Source organism: Chiloscyllium punctatum, chromosome 23 (genome assembly GCF_047496795.1).
Source record: "Chiloscyllium punctatum isolate Juve2018m chromosome 23, sChiPun1.3, whole genome shotgun sequence".
Taxonomy (NCBI): domain Eukaryota; kingdom Metazoa; phylum Chordata; class Chondrichthyes; order Orectolobiformes; family Hemiscylliidae; genus Chiloscyllium; species Chiloscyllium punctatum.
The window spans coordinates 67341488-67367395 of record NC_092761.1 but is presented as its reverse complement, the minus strand read 5'-3'; the positions used below and the strand labels follow the sequence as shown (position 1 = coordinate 67367395).

General features: G+C 39.8%; 1 protein-coding gene across 6 annotated transcripts in view; it reads right to left on the bottom strand.

Moving 5' to 3' along the window:
- Window positions 1-25908, bottom strand: part of opcml (opioid binding protein/cell adhesion molecule-like) — a 2217520-nt gene that overhangs the window by 32851 nt on the left and 2158761 nt on the right. For all 6 annotated transcript variants that reach the window (XM_072593129.1, XM_072593128.1, XM_072593130.1 and 3 more), the window contains one exon: window positions 24708-24859. In XM_072593129.1, coding sequence (XP_072449230.1) covers window positions 24708-24859 — 152 coding nt within the window. The remainder of the gene's footprint in view (window positions 1-24707; window positions 24860-25908) is intronic.

Sequence of the window (25908 nt, the reverse complement as noted above, 5' to 3'; positions counted from 1 at the left end):
TAATATATATCCTATATCCTGTAAAAGAGAGACAATTTGCTAAAGGTTTTTATCTTGCACTCATCAGGACATTTTATAAGAATACATTACCAGTCTGTGCTTGCAAAACTTGCACCTGCATCCAACATTAGATCTGATTTTGCAATTGGACAACCTTTTGTTGGCTGATCCTGAGTGTACAAAGAATTATGCAGACTACCAATTTAAGATGGTCATTCAGGCTCAGCCTCCAGTGCACTTTCATATACTGGAAGCAACATTTGTTAATATCATGTGGTTTCTAGACAAAAAGAACACGTGTAAGCACTGCACCTGTTTCAATTGAACAAAATTGCTGACAGCCATTACAGATTTATTTCTGGGGGCAACACCGAATCAAGTCAATCTGTCCAGTTTAAAGTTTGAATAGAACATGGCAATTAGCTGTCAATCACCAATTAATTGCTGCATTCCACATGGTAATGCCAGCACAACTAAGACTCCATTTCTTAACCAAAAAGCACTCACCTCTCATGCAGTATAAATGTAATTTTTCCCTTTGTTACATTTCTTACAAAGTATTCTGTTGAATGCAAGAAAGGCTTCAACAACACCCATTTCAGCAATATTCATGTTCTGTGTTACCAAATGACCACCTCTCTATTTGTTTATTTTAAAATCCAAATTGTCTAAAGACATTTATACGGTTGCGGTGAGGAATACGTGTTAAAAACTTCCATCTCAAAGCAATTCAAAATTCTCTTCATCAATAAACAAACATGCCTATTTTTCAGCCAGTGCTTACTATTTTGTTGGTGCTGTTTCTGCGTAAATACAGAAGAGATTTTTGCCAAGTAAATTGTTTTGTAAAATATTTGTTCTCATTGTAACACATTAAGCATATCAATTCTTGGCAGGTTTTTGTTTTTATTATATTTTAATCTGACATCAGTAAGAGCCTCTTTACCAGGTTGCTGCCATTATATTTCTCAGGAAATTCTGATGTTACATTGTTCTTTTGTTAATGGTATAATGTTATCCAGATTCCCTTCTGGATTGACACATGGGCAGAAAACATGTTGTTCAGTTTTATGCAAAAGCACAGCCTAGGTTTCCTATCTTTAACCTTCTTTCTCTACCCCTTGACAGTTGGGTTGGGAGGACACTGATGGGGGCGGTCAAATCCAGACCCCAGATCAACAGCACTTCACACATTTTAAAGAGAAATATATCATTGCAATCACACCACGTGCAAAGATTATATTATCATAGGTCTTTTAACCACACGTGGATGTAGCCTGTAACTAAATAATAATGACCATGGAAATAACAAAAAGATAGGAATGAGCATACTTTGTAGCAGAGCAGCAAGAGTGAAGTTCAAGGGTAATTCTGCAGAAAGCAATGACATTTTGCAATATTAATCACCCCATTATAAAGATATTTTACATAAGGTACTCAGTTTTTGACAAGTGGACAAATTAGCTGAAAACCAGACCATCAGAGTAAAATCTGAAAGATAGCTACCTACTGATTGAGGAAGGTGTCCACTCTCCAATCCGCACCATTGCACTGATCAATTTACAGTGCAGGAGAATCAGTTGACAGAAACCCAAGTCATAACCATTCACAACAGAATGTGCCAAAATTCCATCCAATAATGTGCAGATTCCATACCACACACTATTACCTCGGCAAAATGATGTTCCAAGGGTTTCACACAAACTAATTCCCCTCCCTCTGAGAGGGGAAGTCATGATGGTGTGGTAATGTCATTTGACCAGTAATCCAGACCCAGGTGTTAACATTTTGGGGACATGGGTACAAATCCCATCAGTGTGAAATATTGAAATTTGAATGAAATCGAAACTCAGAATTTTAAAGTTAGAATGTTATAAAAACCATTTTGGCTCATTAATGTATTTCAGGGAAGGAAGTCTATCATTCTTAAATTGGCCTGTACTACGTGTGATTCCAAAGTCAAAGCAATGTCATTGACTCTAATCTGTCCTCTGAAATGGCCTAGCAAGCCATTCAGATCCAGGGCACTTTGGAATGGGCAATAAATGCTGGCCCAGTTTGTGACACCTACATCCTGTGAAAGAACATGAAAAAGAAAGAATGCCTCTCCTGTTGCCCAGGCAGAGCACATACAGGATCACGTTTCTGAACATTCAAATCACAGCACAATGGTAGACTGTGAGTTATACTAAATAGGCCACCTTCAGATTTGTTTCGGAAGTCATACTGGATGATTCATAGACATATTTAAAAATTAAACCAAAACTGATTCACATTTCAAACATTTCTTTGCACTGATCAGAACCACAGCACAATTGTTTCCTGCTAAGCAGCAGGTCATACAAGTTTTTGAGATTAGATTCCCTACAGTATGGAAACAGGCCCTTCGACCCAACAAGTCCACACCGACCCTCCGAGGAGTGACCCACCCAGATCCATTTCCCTCTGACTAATGCACCCCACACTATGGACAATTTAGAATGGACAATTCACGTGACCTGCACATCTTTGGACTGTGGGAGGAAACCAGAGCACCCAGAGGAAACCCACACAGACAGAGGGAGAATGTGCAAACTCCACACAGACAGTCACCCAAGGCTGGATTTGAACCTGGGTCCCTGGTGCTGTGAGCCAGCAGTGCTAACCACTGAGCCACCATGCCACCACATGTTAATGTAGGTTTTCCCGAATAAGATTTTCAGATAAGAATAAATTTTACTGAATGACAGGATTGTTAAGGAGCAGAGAAAGACTATTCAGCCCATCGTACCTACACCAGCACTTCATTACCTTGTGGCTATCTTCTGCCTTCTCCCCATTTCCTTGCACACTATTTCTATTTCCAATCAATACACTCTACACCCTGATTACTCAATGTATGTTAGTTTTTTTTGTACTTCACCCTTGCTTCTTTTACACATCATTTTACATCTATGGAACAAACACAGAGACTGCTGGAGAAACTCCACAGGTCTGACTGCATCAGTGTCAAGAGAAAAACTGAGTTAACTTTTTGAGTCTAATGTGTCTCTTCTTCAGAAATCTGTCATCTTATTCTTGATCCTTTTATGAGCAGGTACAGCTTCTCCCTATCCACTCTATCTATCCTTTTCTTAAGGAATTTCATTATCTGGGCTCAGAAACTGCAGTGATGCAGATTTAGACTAAAGGAAATGGTAATTCAAAAAAATTAAGGATACACCTAATCTCCCAGGAACTGAACTGTGCCTGAATTAGAGTGTGGTCCTGCTTGTGTGCATACTGCCAGCACCTTCTTGTGGCAGATAATGGAACACTGGGTCACTTCATTTCATTTGATGAATTGTAGAAATCTATATATTGCATTTAATCCTGATCTTAAATTTTGGTTCATATCATATCAAGCACGTACTGCTTAGGGAGTGACAATTATGTTCTCAGACTAATTCCTAGGCTTGTAGCTTTCTGGAATTTTCATGGCATACACAGTACATTATCACCCATCAAGTTGTGCGTTATTAACCTTTCCTGATAAGGTAAGCTGATACTTTTCTTTGAAGAGAACCTTGATTTAAATGGAAAAGTCTTCATGATTATCTTTTGTTCCAAGTTGTTTGTGTCATGTCACCACCATTTGGACAAATTAACATCCATGTTCTAATTCGATTTATGTCTGGAATTAAAATAAATGCTTTGCAATCATTTCTCATAAAGACATTATCCTGCAAATCTTCTTTACCAAGTATACAGTGAAATGTAATTCAGCATTACATCCACTGTGTGATGTAATTAATTGTTAAATCATGTGTCTGAATTGCACTGGTTACTAAGAATTCCTTCATGGATTTTTTCAGTATGCTGCAATTTACACTTCTGATTAGTACTGTTCCTCAGGGTTTCCCACAACTCCAAGCTTTCAACAATTCACATTCCCATCCAGAAGGTTGCTAGTGCATTTACCAAGCCTATTAGACATGCAATCTCACTTGTCTTGGCTAAGTATTCTGGAATGTTAGACAGAAAATGAGGAGACAGTTATGGATTATATTGGAGTGAGAGCATAAGAAGTGATGGAAATGTTCAACATTTCTGTGTCTAAAACTTCACAGCAGCGTTAATTGCAGCTCTGGCTGTTGGTTCTGGTCTGCCTTGCTCTCAACATTGAGGGAACCATGGAGAGAACCACATCCGCAGAGAGAGAAAATCGAAAAATCTGCAACAAAGGCAAAATACTGTGGATGTTGGATTTCTGAAATAAATGACAGAAAAAGCTGGAACTACCCAAGAGATTTGATGGAATTTCCACAGAGAGAATGTTTCAGGTTAATACCCGTTCCTTAGAATTGGGGTGATTGACCAGAAGGGTTAACATTTTACACAGACACTGCCAGATTGGATATGTATTTTCAGTACTTTCTCTTTATTAAAGATTTTAAATATGACTAAGGTGTACCATGTAGTTGTGTACTACTAAGAATTAGGAAGTAGGTTTGTGACAGCAGTGCCTCATGTTTTTGACCTTAGCTGGGATATCAACATGAGATATGTTGAGGCTGAGAGTCAAGAGTGGAAACCATTAATTGATTAGTCAAATCAAGCCCATCAGACATATATTGTAGCCATTAGATGCCTAAGAACTGACTGACCGGATATTATGGGAGTGGCACAGTGGTTAACATTGGTGCCTTACAGCACCAGGGGCTCAGGTTTGATTCCAGCCTCAGGCTACATGGAGTTTGCATACTCTCCATGTGTCTGCATGGGTTTCCTCCCCACAGTCCAAAGATGTGTAGGTTAGGTGCATTTGCCATGGGAAGTGCAGGGTTACAGGGATTGGGTGGGATTTTCTTCAGATGGTTGGTGTGGATTTGATGGGCCAAATGGCCTGCTTCTACATTTAAAAATTCTATGATCAGCACAGTCAGGAATTCTGATGGAGGAGAAAGCAAACTGAAAGGTGGGGAGTTAGCCTTCAAACAGTCAAAGTTCTCCCTGAGGGGCATCCAGCTTATCCAACTTGTAACTAAGCCAAAAAGGTTTCAAATTTGATAAGCTCTGGTCTTGAATTCAGGAACATAAAAACGAATACTGGAACAGCAATGGTTCCATTTACTTCTATTCCTGGAAAGATCCCTGAAGTAAGAGTTGGTGATTTTGTGAGAGAAAGAGAGAAAACATGAAGTGACTTTGAAGCAAAAATTGGACTCAGTAAACAATATTTTCTGCTCAATTACTGACGGATGCTTACCAGAAGATGCGCACCTCAGTAATATTCACATCATCAACGCAATATGCTACAGCAAAAGTCAACTTCCGCTGAGAAACTTGGCAGGAAAAAGTAATTGGAATTAGAGAAATTAAACAAAATGTTTATCATTGTATCTCTGCGGTCAGTGGGGCTAGGGTTGGTTTGTTTCTTAATGAAAACCAGGGAGGATGATGTCCAAATTTAGTGTTTGCAATGTTGTGTCTTTTTGATAGAAACTACGATGGAAAGATGAGAGAGATAGTCTCAAAAAGCTCAACATGAGAGGGAATCTTTGAATGATTTCTGGTGATAAAGGGAACATATTTTGGAAAGAATGCATTTAAAGAACCAGAAATAGAATTAGTTTCAGAGGGCTGGAACAGGGAACATAGAACAGTACAGGCCCTTTGGCCCTCAATGTTGTGTCGATCTTTTATTCTACTCTAAGATCAAACTAACCTACATACCCTTCATTTTACTACTATTCATAATTCAAGAGTCACTTAAATGTCCTTAATGTATCTGACTCTACTACCACGGCTGGTAGTGCAGTCCACGCACCCACCGTTCTCAGTGTAAAGTACCGGGCTCTGATATTTTCTCTAAACCTTCCTCCAATCACGGTAAAATTATGCCCCCTTGTCATAGCCATTTCTGCCCTGCAAAAAGGTCTCTGACTATTCACTCTCTCTATGCTACTCAGCATCTTGTATACCTCTATCAAGTCACCTCTCATCCTTCTTCACTACATTGAGAAAAGCTCTAGCTCCCTCAAGTTTTCTTTGTAAGCCATGCTCTCCAGTCCAGGCAGCATTCTGGTGAATTTCTACTGCACTCTTTCTCAAGCTTCCATATTGTTCCTATCATGAGGCGACCAAAACTGAGCACAATATTCCAAGTATGGTCTAACCAGGGCTTTATAGAGCTCCAGCATAACCTCACAACTCTTCAACACAATTACCCTGCTAATGAAAGCCAACACACTGTATGCCTTCTTAACAACTCTATCAACTTGGCTGGCAACTTGGAGGGATCTATAGACATGCACCTCAAGATTCCTCTGTTCCTCCACACTGCCAAGAGTCCTGCCTAAAACCCTGTAATTTGCATTCAAATTCAACGTCCCAAAGTGAATCACTTCACACTTTTCCAGGCTGATCTCCATCTGTCACTTATCAGACCAGTTCTGCATCCTGTCAATGCCCCATCGCAACATCTCTCCACACTATCCACCACTCCATCAAGCTTCGTGTCATTCACAATCTTACTAACCCACCCTTCCACTTTCTCATCCAAGTCATTTAGACAAATCACAAAGAGCAGAGGTCCCAGAACAGATCCCTACAGAACACCACTGGTCACCAAGCTCCAGGCTGAATATTTTCCATTTACCACCACTCTGTCTTCTTTGAGCCAGTGAATTCTCTATCCAGACAACCAGATTTTCCTGTCTTCCATGCCTCCTTATTTTCTGAATGAGCCTACTATAGCGAACCTTATCAAACACCTTCCTAAAATCCATGCATACCACATCCACTGCTCTTCCTTCATCAATGGGTTTTGTCACATCCTCAAAGAATTCAATAAGGCTTGCAAGGCATGACCTGTCCTTCACAAAGCTATGCTGACTATCTCTAATCGAACTAATGTTTTCCAAGTAATCATAAATCCTGACTCTCAGAGTCCTCTCCAATAATTTACCCACCACAGACGTACCAGTGACTGGTCTGTAATTCCCATGATTACCCCATCATTTCCCACCCTCTACTGATCAGAACTACTCTCGTGGACAGTGTGAATGCAAAGATCATCGCCAAAGGCACAGCAATCTCTTCCGTCACTTCCTGTAGTAACCTTGGGTGTGTTGTGTCTGACCCAGTGACCCAGGATACTGTACTGATGTAACTATGCAAAAGTGCCTAGTAGTTGAAGCCCAACTGGACTTCAGATATGCATTACTGTTGGCTTTGTCATCAGAAAATGCAGCAGGGAATGTGATTGATGTGGACATCCTTGCTAGGTTGAGTGAGCTTGGGGGACACCATTTGAGTGAAGGCAAATGCATAGCCTCACTCAGGACAAATCCTGAACAGGGGGACTGACAGTTGGCTGTGAGGAAGGCACTCTAGTGTCAAGTAATATGCACATGTAAGTAAAGGGTTACTTGGCGATGGGACATCGGCCTCAGTGGAATTACCTTAGAAACTAAAAATCTGAAGTTAGCGATACAATGTGGAAAGAGGGCACAAATTGGCAAGTTAACAGATTTTGTGTCCTCATTGTTTGAAGGGAGATTGGGTGAGAAAATCATTCCTACATTGCTCTAGCTCCTTGCTGAACCTGAGCTCCCTGTGAGAGCAGTTCCTTGCTTGAATTGTAGAATCAATTAATTTATCCTGTTACATCATGGGAAAACACTTTGAACAAAGATACTTGCAAGGAATGGAAGATTGTGTGGAAAAAAAGTAATCCACTGATAAAGCTGATTTCTTTTGTTAATTTACCACTTTCATAAGGTGAAACAAGTGGCCTTGGGCACAAAATATAAACAGCTGTTAGATCAGAAGTAATGTTCTTCTGAGAAGGTGAGCAATTAAAGTAACAGAGTTTGAGAGTCTGAGTTGTTACTAGGAGAATCATCCAACACTGACATCCTTGCTGTGCACAGCACTACTCTGACCTTCTCAACAGACCTATTTCTAAGGAAGGATACACATTTTCTAAAAAAAACAGTAAAGATGAAATGGGAGTCCATGACAACATTGAATATCATCCAGCCTGTTTCTTTAGATTTCAAACTTTCATATTTGATTTTGCCAGGAAGTTACTTGGATAGATTCAGCAAAGCTATTACCTTTCAATTTTGACCAATATCGCTGTTGACAGTCAACAAAATTAATTCTGAACAGACTGAGCTTAGATTTCTCAGTCACTGCAGGATATCAAAGCAAACGTTTGTTCCTAATGCACATAAAGGCCACAGTGCATCTCATTTTGTTTGCCACCTGCTAAGAATATGAAGTTGTTTCCACCACTCTTGCTGATGCCTCAAATGTTCAAATATTAGATTCAAATCATAGATATTCCTAATGTCTATTCTTCTCAGTCACGGTTTTCACCTGTAGTTGCAGTCCATTTTTGCATAAAACTGCACACAAAATCAATTTGAAATCGAAATAATTACAGAAATGTATCTGTTTATCTTCCAACTTTTTCTGTTCTGTTTTTAACCATGCCAAGCGTGGCATGGTGGTTCAGTAGTTAGTACTGCAGCCTCACGGCACCAGTGACTTGGATTCAATTCCAGCCTCGGGTGACTGTCTGTGTGGAGTTTGCACATAGACGTGTCAATGTGGGTTTGTTCTGGTTTTCTCTCACAGTCCAAAGATGTGCAGGTTAGGTGGATTGCCCATGGGAAATGCAGAGTTACAGAGTTGCGGGGGGGGGGGGGGGGGGGCTGCGCGTAGGTGTTGGTGGTGGGTCTAAGTAGAATGCTGTTCAGAGGTTCAAGGTGGATTTGTGGGCAGCAAAGTGGCTCAGTGGTTAGCACTGCTACCAGGCTAAATTGCCAATAGTTTTGGGTGCATTAGTCAGGGGTAAATATAGGGTCAGGGAATGGGTCTGGGTAAGTTACTTTTCAGAGGGTCAGTGTGGACTTGTTGGGCCAAAGGGCCTGTTTCCATAATGTATAGATTCTAATCCAACTGCTTCACTGAAAGCCACAGTACTGTGTGATTTTAAGCCATGTGAGCTCAATATGTCATCAAAATTCTATCAAATGCACTTAATAGTAGATTGTGTTGGTGAGTCAGTGCACAATTTTGGATCTTGTTGAATTTTATTTTCAAACTTGAAAAGGAATGCTTCACACTAATTGCAGATAAACTGTAAAAGTGTGAAGTCCAATTAGTGAGAAACCACAGATGGCTATATGGTACAAAATGTGCTGTATCAATGCCAAGCCTGCAAGATAATGACTTTTCAACAACTTCCATAACACCAGCCATTTTGTTGTCTGAAAGCCAGTGTGCTAATAAATTAGTATGCAGTATAAATTAGCTCACTTTGTGTGAAATAGGATTAAATGGTTAATATGTTTTCTAGTAGTGCATCCAGCAATGTAGAATTCTTGAAGTGCAATCTTGCTTCCAATTCAGTTTAATTAGGTTAATTAATAAATTATTACTTCTGCACATCCAATTAATCATGTGTGTCTGTTAATCATTTCATAGTTTTTGTACATTAATAGATCAAACATAAGTTGTTTTTTTTTTCAAAACAACACAGGCAAAATTAAACTATAAGTTTGTTAAAATGAATCAGATGTGATATCCATATCAGTGTAAATATATAATGATGAATTATGAGGATATGATGGCTGACTACTGTCTACTTAAAGGTAACAAGTTAAGCACAATGAAAATATTGCATATATTATAAATTGGTGGAAATTACAAAAATAGCCTTCAGTGTTAAGAACATTTTAATTAAGAATAAAATTTATGTCCAAATATTATTTTATTCAGAAGATTTTACAGTTTATTTATATTTGACTATCATTTTACATTTTTTTAAAAAATTACTCTCCATGACAATTTTTTAGAACTGAGATTAAAGACTGACATACACATATGATAGTCTGATCCACTCCTATATTTACTGCTGAGAACAATGCTGTCAAATTTTCTGTTTTTAAGATGAGAATTTGATCCACGCTAGCTTATTTCCAGATGCCCATGCTCTTGCACAATGCTGACAAAAATTACAGCAAAGCCAAATTTCAAAATAAAAACTATCAACTGTATTTGTTGCTTATTTTGGAACCCACCCAACCTTTGGATTATGGGATGAGTTTAGGGTGAAGGAGAAGGTGTTGGCTATCCATTCCTCTATGCTACATGCACTCCATTCACATCACACCTGGTGGGGCACATGATACCCTGCCCTAAGAGAGTACCTATCAAGTTGATGTGGCATAGGACCATAAGATATAGGAACAGAGTTAGACCATTCGGCCCATTGAGTCTTCTCTGCCATTTGATCATGGCTGATATATTTCTCAACTCTATTCTCCTCTCTTCTCTTCATAACCTTTGATCCCTTTACGAAGTAAGAAACTATCTAACTCTTTCTAAAATATGTTCAATGAAGTTTCCCCCCATAGCCTTCTATGACAATGAGTTCCAAAGATTCACCACCCTCTGGCTGAAGGAATTGCTCCTCATCCCAAGTTTACATTTTGACTGACAGCTCAGAATGGTTATTCAAGTATTAGCTGCCTCTTGTTGGGGATTATTAAAGGTTTAAGTATTTGAGGGAAATTTTCTTTTGATTTATCTTTCATGATTTTTTTTAATGTTGTGAGTTATGGGTATTTCAAACTTTATTTAATCTCAGTCTGGTTCCTGAGATCAATCCATGGTCGATCTTGGATAATTTGGCCTGGAGGTTGTAAGGGCAAAAGGTAGTGAGTGGGTTGGCATGAGGAGTTTAACTTGACATGGAGGGTGCAAGAGGCAATTAGTGGATGATGTAAGACCGTTCCCTCCATGACTACCTGGTCAGGTCCATGCCCCCCTACAACCCATCCTCCCATCCTGGCACTTTCCCCTGCCACCACAGGAACTGTAAAACCTGCACCCACACCCGCTCCCTCACCTCATTCAAGGCCCTAAAAGAGCCTTCCACATCCATCAAAGTTTTACTTGCACATAACATAATTTATTGTATCCGTTGCTCCCTATGTGGTCTCCTCTACATTGGAGAGACCGGGCGCCTCCTAGCAGAGCGCTTTAGGGAACATCTCCAGGACACCTGCACCAACCAACCACACCACCCCATGGCCCAACATTTCAACTGCCCCTCCCACTTTGCCGAGGACATGGAGGTCGTGGGCCTCCTTCACCGCCGCTCCCTCACCACCAGACGCCTGGAGGAAGAACGCCTCATCTACCGCCTCGGAGCACTTCAACCCCAGGGCATCAATGTGGACTTCAACAGTTTCCTCATTTCCCCTTCCCCCACCTCACCCTAGTTCCAAACTTTCAGCTCAGAACTGTCCCCATGACTTGTCCAGGCTTGTCCTATCTGCTTATCTCCTTTTCCACCTATCCACTCCACCCTCTCCTCCCTGACCTATCACCTTCATCCCCTCCCTCACTCACCCATTGTACTCTATGCTACTTTCTCCCCATCCCACCCTCCTCGAACTTATCTCTCCACACTTCAGGCTCACTGCCTTTATTCCTGATGAAGGGCTGTTGCCCGAAACGTCGATTTCGCTGCTCCTTGGATGCTGTCTGAACTGCTGTGCTCTTCCAGCACCATTAATCCAGAAAATTGGTGGATGATGGTACAGTTGACACAAAAATTATGAGTTGCCATTGAATGTAGGTGAGGGCATGCTTTGACATGGTTAAGACATGAAGTGTGGGTGTCATTAATAATTACAAAATAATCCTTGGGGTAATGTCAATAAACAGTTATTGTCATGCATTGAGAAGATTATGTGAACACTCATTGATACAGGCACTCTTCAGTTTTCATTTCTTAAGGGGCTAGGAATTTATATAACTTCACAGTACGAAATTTTTATTCCCTCTCACTGACACAGGCAGTTTTTAATTATTTATATCTTCAAAGGGCTGAATACTTGAGTAATTTCACAGCTTGATAGCTTTCCAGAAGATATCAAACCTCCATGTGCTTTTACAACCATGCTTAAAAAAACTCAAAGGCTAAGGATCTTGCTACTTTGCAAAAGGCCCTGTCTGAATGGCCCTGCTGAGTTCTTGTTTCTTTTCATGTGTTGGTGCTTTTGCCTGCCTGCAAGAACAGGATCCGCCAGAAATGAGCAATCAACTTCTAGATCCAGCTGTAGCTTATGATTGCTAAAGGTAAGTGGAGTGTTATGATCTCAGGTGAAGATATTTTTGTACGATTGAAATCCCAGAGCGAGACCTTGCTTGGTAGATCATAAGTTTCACTTTTGCCATTTGTTTAACTTGGTGCTGATTCACTGAACATAGTTAAAAGACGCCAACCATGCATTTGCAAACAAGAAAGTGGGTGGCATGGTGGCTCACAGCGCCAGAGACCTGGGTTCAATTCCAACCTCAGGTGAGTGTCTGTGTGGAGTTTGTACATTCTCCCCCTCTCCGTTTGGATTTCCTCTGGGTGCTCCAGTTTCATCCCACATGTGCAGGTTAGGTAAATTGCCCATAGAGTTCATGGATGTGTAGGTTTGGTACATTAGTCAAGGGAAATATCAAGTAATAGGGTGGGAGAATGGGTGTGAGTGGGTTACTCTTCAGAGGGTCAGTATGGACTTGTTGGGCTGAATAGCCCGCTTCCACACTGTAGGAATTCTACTCTATTAAGAACAGATAAATCTATTACACATATAATTGACGGAAAAGAAAGTGACTGCAATAAATGATACAACCACTAGTTGAAATAGACTTCATACAAATTGCAGAAATAGAGCTTCAACACTTGCGCCCTCTCCAAAGCTCCTGACTGATACTCAAAGCTGAAGTAACACCTGTCTCCATTTTAAAATTCCTTGGAACAAGTGCAATTTGTTCATTTTTGGAAATCTTCGCATTTACTCAATACTATTTCTTTAGTCTCTACCTGGGATTTTTAGCCAAACTGCTAACTCACTTCCTTCCTTTCTTAACATGGGCTCCTTGAACTGATTTCCTGTAGCTTCTCTTTCTAGGGATTTTCTCTGACTGAAATAAAGGCACCCAGAACTTCTGCCCTATTTTGGAGACTGTCAAACTGGACTGTCTTAAACTAGTTTAACTACTTGTCTCTGAAAGAAACCTGGACTAGATTAATATTTTTTCCTGTCTTTGTCTCCATATCTTACCAGAATCCTTTTTGATAGGCAGCTGTTCATTTTTCCTTCTCTCCTTTGTTCTAGCGCATTAAGGATTTTAACAACCCAACACCACTCTCAGAACTCATAAATGAAACCAAATCTGTCTCTTTCCCTTCTTAACATATACATTGTAGAAATACAAAGCAAACTTAAAGCAATATGCCATTTCTCCACTTTAGAAGGTAAGCCTCCAAATGATCATAGCGATATATCATGAAGCTTCATCACAGGATTCTCAAATCATCTAAAAATTTGAGGCCGGTTGTAATAAATGTGAAAACTATGAACGCCCATCAGGCTGACAGCTGACAAACCCTAACCAAAAATTTCACCATGTTAATTTGGATTTGTTAAACATGAAATTTTTAAAATGTAGGTTATCAGAAAGCAATTTTGTAGCTCCTGACACCAGAGGGAACATTTGTGAATGTCAGACCTTCCTCAGAACACTGCACATGGTAATTATCACTTGTCACTTGGCTCTGGCGTTTTGTGACAAAGAAAGACATATCCTACTTGAACTCCATAGGTCCATGTCTCATACCGTTTCGTTCATTGGACATGAGAAAGTTTGTCTAATAAGCTTTAATTAATTTGGCACACAGATTCCATGCTAAAGAAGCATTAGATTTGCATGTTGTTCAGCAATTAGTTCAAGCATGGAAGTGCAATAGCTCACAAGCATAGCAACAAATCATTGTGGACTGGTTAGTGCTGGAGTAATTAACCTCTTCCTGCTCATCTCGGCAATGTTCATCCCTTAAACAAAGCCATTATAATTCTTGACAAAAATATATAGAATGCTCAAAATGGATGGACAAATTTAACAACAAATATCTAATTTCAGGTTCTGTACTGACTGGTGATCATTTCCAAAATCTCTCAGTGCATGGAATAGATTGTGTGTCACAATTAGGGATGAGCAATAAATGTTCCTTCAGCCAGCGACACTGATCTCTCTTCAACAAATTAAAAATGGACATTCTGTAATACTGTGACAAAGGTAAACTGTCCTTTTTTCTTCATTTGGCCTTTCTAAAGTCTTTGATGCCATCTTGCTGTAATGACACTTCACTGTCACCTAGTTGGGTGAGGCTGCACTTAGCTGGTTCCATTCTTTTCTGTTCAGTCAGAGCTTGAAAATCCATGGCTTCTCTTCCCATTCTTCCCACAATATCTGTTTTCTCTGGCATCCAGCATTGGTCAAGTTCAGTTTATAATTACATACTGCCCATCAGTGGTACCAGTTTGAAAGGGCATTGTTCACTTCCACTGGTGACACTTAGCTGTACTCACTCCCAACAAATCCCCCCCTACACTATTTTTATATTATCAGACTGCTTGTCCACCATCTTGTACTGAATGAGCAGATTTCCTTCACCTAAATATTGGGAAGTTGGAGCCATTTTCAATGGTGCTCGCCACAGTTCCTTCATCCTGACTATATCCTTGTTTCTGGGAGCTGAGGCTGAACCAGATTATTTATGACTTTGAAATCACATTTGACCCAGCAATAAGAATGTATCGCCTCCATTGCTAAGATGGCCTATTTCCATTTCTATAACATTACACGACTCTGTCCTGCCTTAGTTCATCAGCTTCTCATCTGAGGCATTAAGACTTTGAGACTTAACTACGCTAACACACTGAGGGCTGCTTCCCACATTTCATGCTCTGTAAACATGAAGCCATTTAATACTCTGCTGCCTGTGTCCTATTCACCAACATGTAGAGATTCAGTGTATGATTCTACAGGCTAGCTGATGACATCACAGGAGGTGACAGCATATTGCATGACAGTGTTTGAAACATCTTTCTCCATGATCGTCATGTAGGTGTCTCTTCTTGCTCTCTATCTAATGTGCATAACAGTTCTGGGCTTCTCCCCATCAATCTTGGAGAGCTTAGAAAAGGTTCCTTTTATACATTAGCTCCAGGTTAAGAAATGTCTCAGATTTTAACATCCTCATTGCTTTCAAATCACTGCATGGCTTGTCCTCTTGATCCCAAGATCTGACAACTCCTTCAGCTTTCCAAGGTAGCTAACATCCTCAAATTCTGATCTCCTAAGCATTCAATTTTATAGATCCAAATTTGATGGCTCTGCCTTCAACCACCAAGAGCTTAAAGTTTGGAATTCTCTTCTTAACTTATTTTCCACCTTTTAAGATGTACCCAAAAAACAATATTTTGAGGAAGGGCTGGATATTTACTAGCCTGTGTTTGGTGAGTGGGAACATATTACAGCCTGGTTGTTAGAACATGACGCTCCCAGTTGGTCTTGAGCTCATTTTCATATGGAGGGTGGATGATCAACCTGACAGCCTGCCAACTATATGTATGTCAGTTACTAGCAGTTAATAGAGATTGTAAGAACTCAATTGACCCTGATAATACACTCATCATGCCAAAATATTCCTGGTGTGGGAAAGAGTGGGCAGGCTGCTTTCTTTAAAAAAATTGTTTTATAAAAGGCTGGGAAGAAATGTAGGTTTCATTGTTAGTGCTTATCGTTTGCACATATGGGACACCCATCCCCTGAGAAAAAGTACTAACCCTCCACCTACAGACTTTCCTCAACCCTTTCTTGCATCTGTCAATTTCTTCTCAGTTCATGACTTAACTTAGTCTGGGACCCAATGGTGGCTCAGTTGTTATCACTGCTGCCTCACAGAATGAGGGATCAGGGTTTGATCCCTGCCTTGGATGACTGTCTATGGGCATTTCCACATTCTCCCCATGAATGCTTGGGTTTCCTCTGGGTGTTCCAGTTTCCTCCCACTGTCCAGGAATGTGCAGATTAGGTGGATTTGTCATGCTAAATTGCCCATTGTGCCCAGGGATGTGCAGGCTAGGTGTATTAGTCATGTGAAGTGCAAGGTTGTGGAGATAGGGTGAGGAGGTGGGTCTGGATGGGATGCTCTTTGGAGATTTCGTATGGACTTGGTAGGCTGAATGGTCTCCTTCTACAATGTAGAGATTCTAACTGCTTCCTTCATGAGGTTACCTGCAGTACTGTCAGTGCCCAAGTGAGGAGCAGATATGCCACAACTTAGTAAAATAGCATTCTCTGCAGCACAGTCTGACTGTGGGCCAAGCATCTTATATGTCTGTTGGTTCACTCCTCAATGGTCTGCCTGCTGAATTTTCTTCTTCCTCTGTCTCAATACTTTCTTCTGTGGCTCCATATTAAGCTTTGTTGGAAATGCAAATCACCTTGGAATGCATTACTGTCCTAATGGCAGTTTATATATAGATTAAAGTCATAATAATGGGCGGGATCTGAGAGGAAATAGGGCAGTGAGTGGCTGTAAGCTAGAGTAATGTTGGGAGAAAACTGTATGTGTGGACAAGGTTTAGTGAAACTGGAAATGGAAGAATGGGTGTTTCGGTGAATGGAGGTGTGAAGAAAGAAAGACCAGTCCAAAGACATGCAGGCTAAATGAATTGGCCATGCTAAAATTGCCCATAGTGTAAGGTGCATTAGTCAGAGGTAAGTGGATCTGGGTGGGTTACTCTTCGGAGGGTTGGTGTGGATTTGTTGGGCCGAAGGGCCTGTTTCCACACTGCAGGGAATCTAATCTAAAAAAAAAAGTTTTTCTCCCTTCTGTGCGTCTTTTATACTGTTAAAACTCTGTTCGGCTGATACAGCTGTCCAGAGAAGATAATCCATTACCTTCCCCTCACATTGCAGAAAACAGCTCCCTTTAAATTGTTTAAGTAAGTTATTCCTTTCATAACTGAATCTATTGTTGCATCTTGCTAAGCAGAGAAAAACAAAACAGGGGCTTGCACTGTTTGAGAATGGACTCCTAAATGGTAGAAGGGGTTGCAGCAGCCACTGCGGTAGGGAGTCTGTGTCAATGCCATGTACAACAGGAGAATTTCCAATGGGTAAGCCTCAATGGTCAGAACATGGCAGAAATCTGTCAGGGCAGAACAAACAACAATGTAACCAAAACAGTGGGAAGCAGTGACTGGGGAGACTGCTCCCAACAGACAAATTTTAATTGTTGAAACTCTTCCTGAGGCAATTGGATGGAAATTAAATCACAGATGGTTTACTGTACTGTCACCACATCTGGGACAGCAAACTCTGTAAGGAGTGCAGTATTTGGCAGGAAGGAGCAGGCAACCATCAGAAGTAAATATGAGGAGGTATAACACAAAGCATTCAGAATGTTCTAAACACAAGCAGAAACAGAATGGAAATAAGTGGCACTTGTTTTAATTGTGTACAAATCATAAAGGTTTTAGTAATATGGCCAGAATTTTCTAGACCATCCTAGAGCAAGCAGGGAAACCAAAAGTAGAGTTCCCAAAGGCAGGTCGAAACTTTAGTTCAGCTTTCCTGACTTTCACTGTTGGGAAACTGTTTTCCACACATTAGCATGTCCTGAATTACCATTAGCACCCAAGATCATTGGAATTGCGTTCAGAAGTGCAATATGGGCAGCATTGATTAGATTAGATTAGATTACTTACAGTGTGGAAACAGGCCCTTTGGCCCAACAAGTCCACACCGCCCCGCCGAAACGTAACCCACCCATACCCCTACATCTACATCTACATCTACCCCTTATCTAACACAACGGGCAATTTAGCATGGCCAATTCACATCTTTGGAGTGTGGGAGGAAACCGGAGCACCCGGAGGAAACCCACGCAGACACGGGGAGAACGTGCAAACTCCACACAGTCAGTCGCCTGAGGCGGGAATTGAACCCGGGTCTCTGGCGCTGTGAGGCAGCAGTGCTAACCACTGTGCCACCGTGCCGCCATTGGTGGCACAGTGGTTGGCAATACTGCCTCACAGTCCCTCACAGGGACATGGGTTTGATTCCGGCTTTGTTGACTGTATGGAGAATGTACATTCTTCCCGTGTCTGCATGGGTTTCCATCGGGTGCTCCGGTTTCCTCTCACAGCCCAGAGGTGTGCTGGTCAGGTGGATTTGTCGTGTTAAATTGTTATGTGGTGTCTATGATGTGCAGGTTAGGTGGGTTAGCCTGGCAAATGTGGGGTCATGGCTGAGTCTGGGTGGGTCAGTGCAGACTTGATGGGCCGCATGGCCTCTTTCTGCACTGTCAGAATTCTATGAATCTAACTTATTAGCTTGAAATGGGAAACCTGTGCTTAGAAACCCAACTATATATCTCAGGTATGTAGTGCTGGGGTGGACTTCCTCCTGGTGAGTATTAACTTCTCCCATCTATTACTTCCTTCAAAACCTATGTACTTCTTTGGACAAACTTCTATGATGTCCGGGATGAAGCGTGATGGGTCCAACAGGCCTGTCCTAGTGAAAAATATCATTGACTGATGTCAGCCAACCTGATGGGATGGACAAGCAGAGCTAAACTCAAAAGGGGCCTCAACTGTAAAGATCAAATTTTTGGTTGTGTACTCATACTATCCATTAGTCAAAAGCTTCCCAGCTATGTATGTTTTCATAGCCGTGATGAAAGACCAGTGACCTGATAGTGCATGAGCTGCTGAGTATTATGGCTCCTTTTCTGTTTTATGTATAATCCCTGCAAGATGTGTGCAGAGGCAGTAGCACTGTGGTATTATTACTGCTACATTGGTAGCTACAATGAAGTGTCAAGAGATGAATTGTACATGAGGCATCTGATGGAGATGCTTGGCATCCAACCTGCTGTGGAACAGCTCTCTGCAGAGCCTGATGAAAAATGTCACTGGACTCAAAACATTAACTCTGTTTTTCTCTCCACAGACGCTGATAGACCTGCTGCATTTCTCCAGCACTTTCGGCTTTGTTTCAGATCTCGAGCATCCACATTTCTTTGTTTTATTTTAGAGAATCAGATACATTTGGTATTCAATAAGACAAAATCAGTAAATGTAAACATAGTACAAGTAGGTAATACCAAAAAAAAGGCAAGTGGAAACTTTGACTTTGTACTTCAAGGCATGAAACACAAAAACAAGGAGCCATTAGTGAACTTCTACACACGACTTAACTTGTAGTTGGAATAATGATTTGGGCAACTCTGATTGCATGGTTATCACTAGACTCTAAATTCCAGATTTTTATTGGATTCAACTTCCACCATCCACTATTGTGGGATTGGAACCCGAGTCCCCAGATCATCACCTGGCTCTCTCGATTAACAGTCCTATGAAAATACCACAAAATGCTTCCCATGGAGGTAATATAGAATTTAGCATAATGATAGGGAAATATAAAGGAAAAATTGACGAGTTTGTTTACACTGGAATGTATGACATAATGAAAAATTTGCAAAGGAGATTTTAAGGACTTAAGCATTTGAATTAAATTGCAGAAATTCAATTGTAACATGCTTTGGATGATAGCCAAAGCCATATGTTACGATACTTAAACAGCAGCAAATTAGACACATCGATACATGTCTATTTCACAGTGAAGCAGGTTCAGGAGCTCCAACAAGGGGATGGCTTCAGCCAGCTTAAGCTGAAACAAAAGATTCTTTGCAGAAGTGGTATGAGGAGAGTTGGAGCTAATTAAATAAGTGAGGTGGGCTAAAGCAAATCTGAAGAGTATTGGTAGTATAGTTACAGCAGTGGTAGTACTCTCAATGAACACTGCCAAGACAGAAGTAGAGTGTTTATGTCATCACAGAAACCCTACGGTGTAGAAACAGGCCATTTATCCCAACAAGTCCACACCGACTCTCCGAAGTATAACCCATCTAAACTCATTCCCCTACCATATTGCTTTAGATTTTCCCCTGACTAATGCACCTACCCTGCACATCCCTGAATACTAGGGGCAATTTAGCATGGCCAATTCACCTAACCTACGCATCTTTGGATTGTGGGAGGAAACCAGAGCACCTGGAGGAAACCCATGCAGACAGTTTATTGACCAACGTGGGACTAAGAAGTCAATGGTTATCACACAGAAGCAGGAATGTAGAGTTGAGGGCACAATCTCAATGAGAAGGAGTTGGATATAGCTCTTGGGGTTGATGGATTCAAAAGATATGGAGGAAATGTGGGAACAGGCTATTGATTTGGATGATCAGACATGCTCATAATGAATGGTGCAGTCGGCTTCAGGGGTCAAATGGTCTCCTCCTGCTCCTGTGTTTCTATGGAGCAGGCTATAAAGGCTGAATAGCTTATTCCTGCTCCAAATTCAAATGTTTGTATAGAGAACAGTGATAATAGAAAGCAAGCTAAAGAACATATTTGGGGCGATGCAAAGATGCAGTTTTGTAAAACAAACAGGAAATAGAAGTTAGAGAGAGAACAAATGGTTACAGTTATTAAAAATATACAAAATATTGAGCTTTTTTAACTGAATAAGAAGAACTAATGGAGGATCTAATCATAGTCTCCAATATCATGAAAGATTTTCAAGAGATAAGAAATGAAATATCATAAATTGTTTAAAAAAAGAAATGCAATATTACGTTTTTAATTGCTTTGTCTTTTATTTTTATGTGGGATTTTAATCGCCCAGCTTTCCTTTTTACTAGGTACTGGCGCAAAGTAAACCCTCAGTAGTAAATGTCAGTTTTTCTTCCCTGTGCACCACATATTGAGGTGCAAACGAGGGAACTATGAGAAAGAAAGAAAATGTTGAATGGGGTTTCTTCCTGGGTTTTAATTTTTGCAGTATAGTTTAGTTTATAAAATCATGAAAGACATGGAGAGGGTGAATAGCCAACATCTATTTCCTTGGATTGAGGAGTCCAAAGCTAGAGGGTGCAGGTTTACGGTGAAAGGAGAAAAATATAAAAGGGACTTAAGGGGCAACTTTTTCACATAGTGAGTGGCGCGTGTATGGAATGAACTGCCAGAGGAAGTGATGGATGCTGGTACAATTACAACAGTTAAAGGCATCTGGATGAGTATATGAATATGAAAGATTTAGAGGCAAATGGGCGAAACACTGGGACTAGATTAATTTAGGATATCTGTCCGGTATGGACGAGTTGGACTGAATGGTCTATATCTCTGCTGTACAACTCTTTGACTCTATATTTGCCTGATTTCCAAACTCATTTTTTTTCCAGATCCATTCCTCATAAAATACATTCCCAATGATAACTGAAGTTGGAACTTTGTTAATTTGTCAGCCTGAGGTCAATGAGACCAAATGGCTTACTGAACATTGAACAGCATTTCAGTTCACCAGTGAGGAGCAAAAGATAGGAGAAGCTTGTCAGTTACAATACTGTTAATTTATTAAGAAAAGTAGTAAGTCAACCACTTTTTTTTAAATCTAATTGTCTGACAGCTTCTACATTCTTTACCATGATCAACTCTGTAACGGTAACTCCCACATGTAACGGTAAACTAACCTGCTGATATGTTTCATCTTAATCAGCAGTTCCATCTGACTCAAATGGTTCTCCATCATACCAAGTGCTAACTTAAAAATTAAGTTAAATTTATGTTAAGTTAAGTGAATACCATTCAGAATACAGAAACCTACGTAAGCGAACTGGGAAGAATAACTAAAATTGGACAGAGTTGATAATCAATAGAAAAAATTAGGAACCTGAGGATCACAGATATAATCTCTCAACTCATCTTACCAATTATTAGTGTTCCAGTAATGGAATGCTGGACAGATGCTGAGAAAAGTTGAAAAAAAATGGGCAAATCAAAGCCTTGACAAGATCTCTCCGATCTCTGCCATCACCTTGTCCGAAGATCAACAGAAATGATGCAAACACTAATTTAAATTGTTCATCTGTAGTTTCCACTTGAGCTTCAGAAAACACCACGAGGGGGTGATCAAACAATGTAAACTAATGTTTTTCTTATTTTTTTAGAGCTTGCAACCACTAGTTTCCCTAACAGCCCTTAATCCTTTCAGTTTTTTTGTGGTGCAATGTTCCTGTCCATTCCTCTGGTTTAGAAGGTCTGAATTCAAGCCCCACCAGCTTCAGACGTGTGTTGTAACATCTTTGAACAGGTTGATCAAAAATGGATGTACGCGATGGAATCATTAAAAGCAGGAATTGTATGCTTGGTTTTCAGTAAAGAACCTTTAGTTTTAAAGCTAAAGTATTTGGGAAAAGACATGATCCACAGCCTTGGATATCAGGTTAGATCAAAAAATAATGCAATTTTATGGAAGTTAATGATTATTAAGTAGCACCAACAAACCTTGAGGAGAAGAAATAATTTAAAACTGTTTCAAAAAGTAAAATTCACCACAACTTCAAGCTTATGCTGCTGCATAATCTGATGTGCTTGTTTCTGGAAGATGGAATTTGTTGATAGGTGAATAAATACATAAGTATCAGATTAATTGAACATCCAAGGCCACATAACTAGGATGTAAAAAAAAGGAAACTCAAACTGCTGAGTTCTTTCAGTCAGCCAGCATCAAAGTCTCAACATATTTCCAATCCAGTAAACGGCCGTTCTCACTGAATAGAAATGTTTGTTTCCAAAACAAATTGTTACCTCAAGAGGTGAAAACGCACTTGTTCTGTGATTGCAGTAAAATTAAACAAGTATGGAACCTGGTGTTTTTGGTTTCCTAACCTTGTCCATGTACATTTAAAAATTTATAGATATTCATAACTTTTCATAATTAAATCACAGCACTAATAAAAATGCTAAATTTCATCAGCTAGAACAAATGAACTAAACAGAGCTTTATTTGCTCCACTGAAGTAGTTATCAACTAGTTAATGTTACCATTTCTGGACCAAAAGGCAAGCAAAATCCCAAGTTTCACAATGGAACAGAGTGTTGTAAAGGGCCATGTGTTGACTACTTTCTTGCCAGCAGGCTTGCTGTGCAGCAGATTCTTGCAGTAGATAGTGAAATCTCTCCAACAATCTGGTACTGACAATATCACACTTCTGGCAAAGCAGAGAAGACTTTACAGTCGGTCACATACTCAACGTTAAGCTTGCTGTTTTGATCAAGGAAAGGAAAAAGTAAAAGGTATTTTAAATTAAAACCTGTATTATAATAGACTCAAAAAATTTACTTTCTGATGAAACAACAATGTTGAAGCTATGGTCTTGTCCAAATAGAGATATGTGATCAAATGCCCAATCAGGATAAGTTGTCAAACATCATTTGCTATGTTCAGTGGTTAGTAAATATGAGAAATAATCTAGAAGCAAATCAAGGATAGAAATGGACTATTCCATGAGTAAATAGAGGTCAGTGCCAGTCAGCAAGAATTACTTAAGGAATGAAACGAGTTTATTTTTAACTTGCATCACAAAAGAGACTGCCTTAGGTAATTTGAAAAACTGGATTTTGAAGGCTTGTCAATATGGACTCAATCTGTGAAACTGGTTCTGCATTCACAAGGGGCGTGTTCTTCTCAATTTTTATCCTATGTATTCATATCTCAGAGAATTAACATTTCAGCCTTTAATATTTTCTTTGTTTGTGATATAGATATTTAAATCCCAAGTAGATTATTCAGCAGGTCAGGGTAGTTCTCATAATATTTAGATTTAAAGGATATTGCAACTTTGATGGACAAAATCAGCATTTATGTTTCACTGCGCATAAAGATATGTGATCAAGGGGTTGACAGTATTTGAGGAAAGGCATAAAACCATTAAAATTAGTCTTAAACTGCTCCTTCAGTGAGTGTTCAATTGATCAGATTCTAAAGATATTAAGTCTTTCTTGTAGTCATGTTGACCTGTATGTTATTAATATTAATGCATTCAAATTCAAAAAGCAATTCTTATAATTTTCCAGATCCTAGATGGATGGAAGGAAACTGTGTGATATTGAATAAAAATTCAGAACGTTAAATGAATACTGAAATGATTACAATGAATAGCAAGAATAAGAAACTTTTACAGTGGGACTCCAAAACACAGTTATGGAGCTAACATACAGCATATATTAAAATTTAGCTCCCCCAGAAAAAAATGGTATTGGTGAGGAGAAAATAACAATGGACACAATTGCTTAGCAAGCTACAAATGCTTTTCATTTAATAAAGGTTGCTTTCTTAACTGCATTGGGATAAAACAGTGAGTGACACAATTAAAAACTCTTGTATATACTTCATAAATTTCTATCATGCAATAGAACACTAACATTTTGTTCTAATGGAATTCATAAAAGCAAATCATCCTGCAAAATAGTATATGATACAATTCTATTAAATATTCAATGTGTAAATCACTAACTCTTCACCTCTATAGGCATGGTTAAATTGAAGCTAAATAAAAATTACAGTGCATTTTGTGAAGTAGTCTGGTAAAAATGTAATTATTTATCCAATTTATGAGCTTGTCCAATAAAAGTCTAACATTGAAGATTTAATTTTATCAGAAATCATTCAGTGCCTGTAAAAAAACGTCTGTGAATATGCCCCATAAGAGACAGCAGCTGCGTTTAGAGGAAACGATAAAACTACAGTATGTTAACAGTGCAATCCCTGTCAGGTAACCAGGAGACTGGAGAGTAAAGTACTATTTCTCTATTCCTGCGAAATTAATGCAAGAGGAGAATGGGAGTGCCCTATTCTTGGGATGAAGTATAAGTAGTGTCCCCTTTTTGTGACCTATAACTACAATGTTAAAATTTTCAGTTTCAAGTCAAACATCTTACATGATAAGCAACTTTACTGCTGGTACCTACCGAAGAGGAGGACACTTGTATTTGAGGTGCCAAGTTTGTTCACTGCCACACAGGTGTAATTTCCATAATCCTCTTCAGAGACATTAAAAAATGTAAGCATGGACCGGTCCCCAGTTTTCTTAATTTGAATACCATTGAGTCCATTAAGAAGCCTGAAAATTACAAAAAAATAACTATTTAGTTTGACTTTTGCATTATACGTAACAGATTATTACTGTTCTATGTGATTCCTCTCCTTTACCTCTGTATTACAGTTAGTGGAATGAGTTCAACCAAGTGGTCCTCAATTGGACCATGCAATTGAAAATATGTCAACTGCAGCCTCGGTTCAAGATTTGGAAGAGCTTTGCATTAAACATGAATCTCTTTACCTATTTTCATATCCAACACCATAATGTATTGAGTATATTACAAGTTATAATGTATTTATAATATAGTAAATACATTAGTTTGAGTCCTCATAGCAACAGAAGTTCTTTGAAGTTGAATTGCATAACCTCAGGTTGCAGTATGTGTTGTAGTTCAGTGTACAAACTCTTTCCCCTATGCTGCATTGGATTGTCAGGTTTCACCAAAAAAAACCTTTTTCAATTATTCAAGGGCAGCATGATAGCTCAGTGGTTAGCACTGTTGCCTCACAGCAACAGGGTCCCAGGTTCGATTCCAGCTTCGGGCGACTGTCTGTATGGAGTTTGCACATCCTCCGTGGGTTTCCTACAGGTGCTTCGGTTTCCTCCCACAGTCCCAAGATGTGCAGGTCAGGTGAATTGGCCATGCTAAATTGCCCATAGTGTTAGTTGCATTAGTCAGAGGGAATGGGGCCTGGGTGGGTTACTCTTGGGAGGGTCGATGTGGATTTGTTGGGCCGAAGGGCCTGTATCCACACTGTAGGGAATCTAATCTAAAACACGCTGTTGAGACGTCAGGGGGAGCTGAGAGGTTGGTAAACTGCCAAAAGTAGTCTTCACTCATATCTGGGTTTTTTTTGCTGCCGACTATTTCAAGCCAAGAAGGCATGTTGGAATACTTGGATTTTGATTTCGTCAAGTGGCATTAACATCTTAAAAGCAGAACCATTGGGATCACCTGGCTCTTCCTTTCTTCAAGAGTTTAACCATAACAGATTTGGCAGAGGCCAACCTGACAACAAATGCAAGAGGAAAACATGGAGGCTAGGATGACAAAGGAATGATGGTCATAG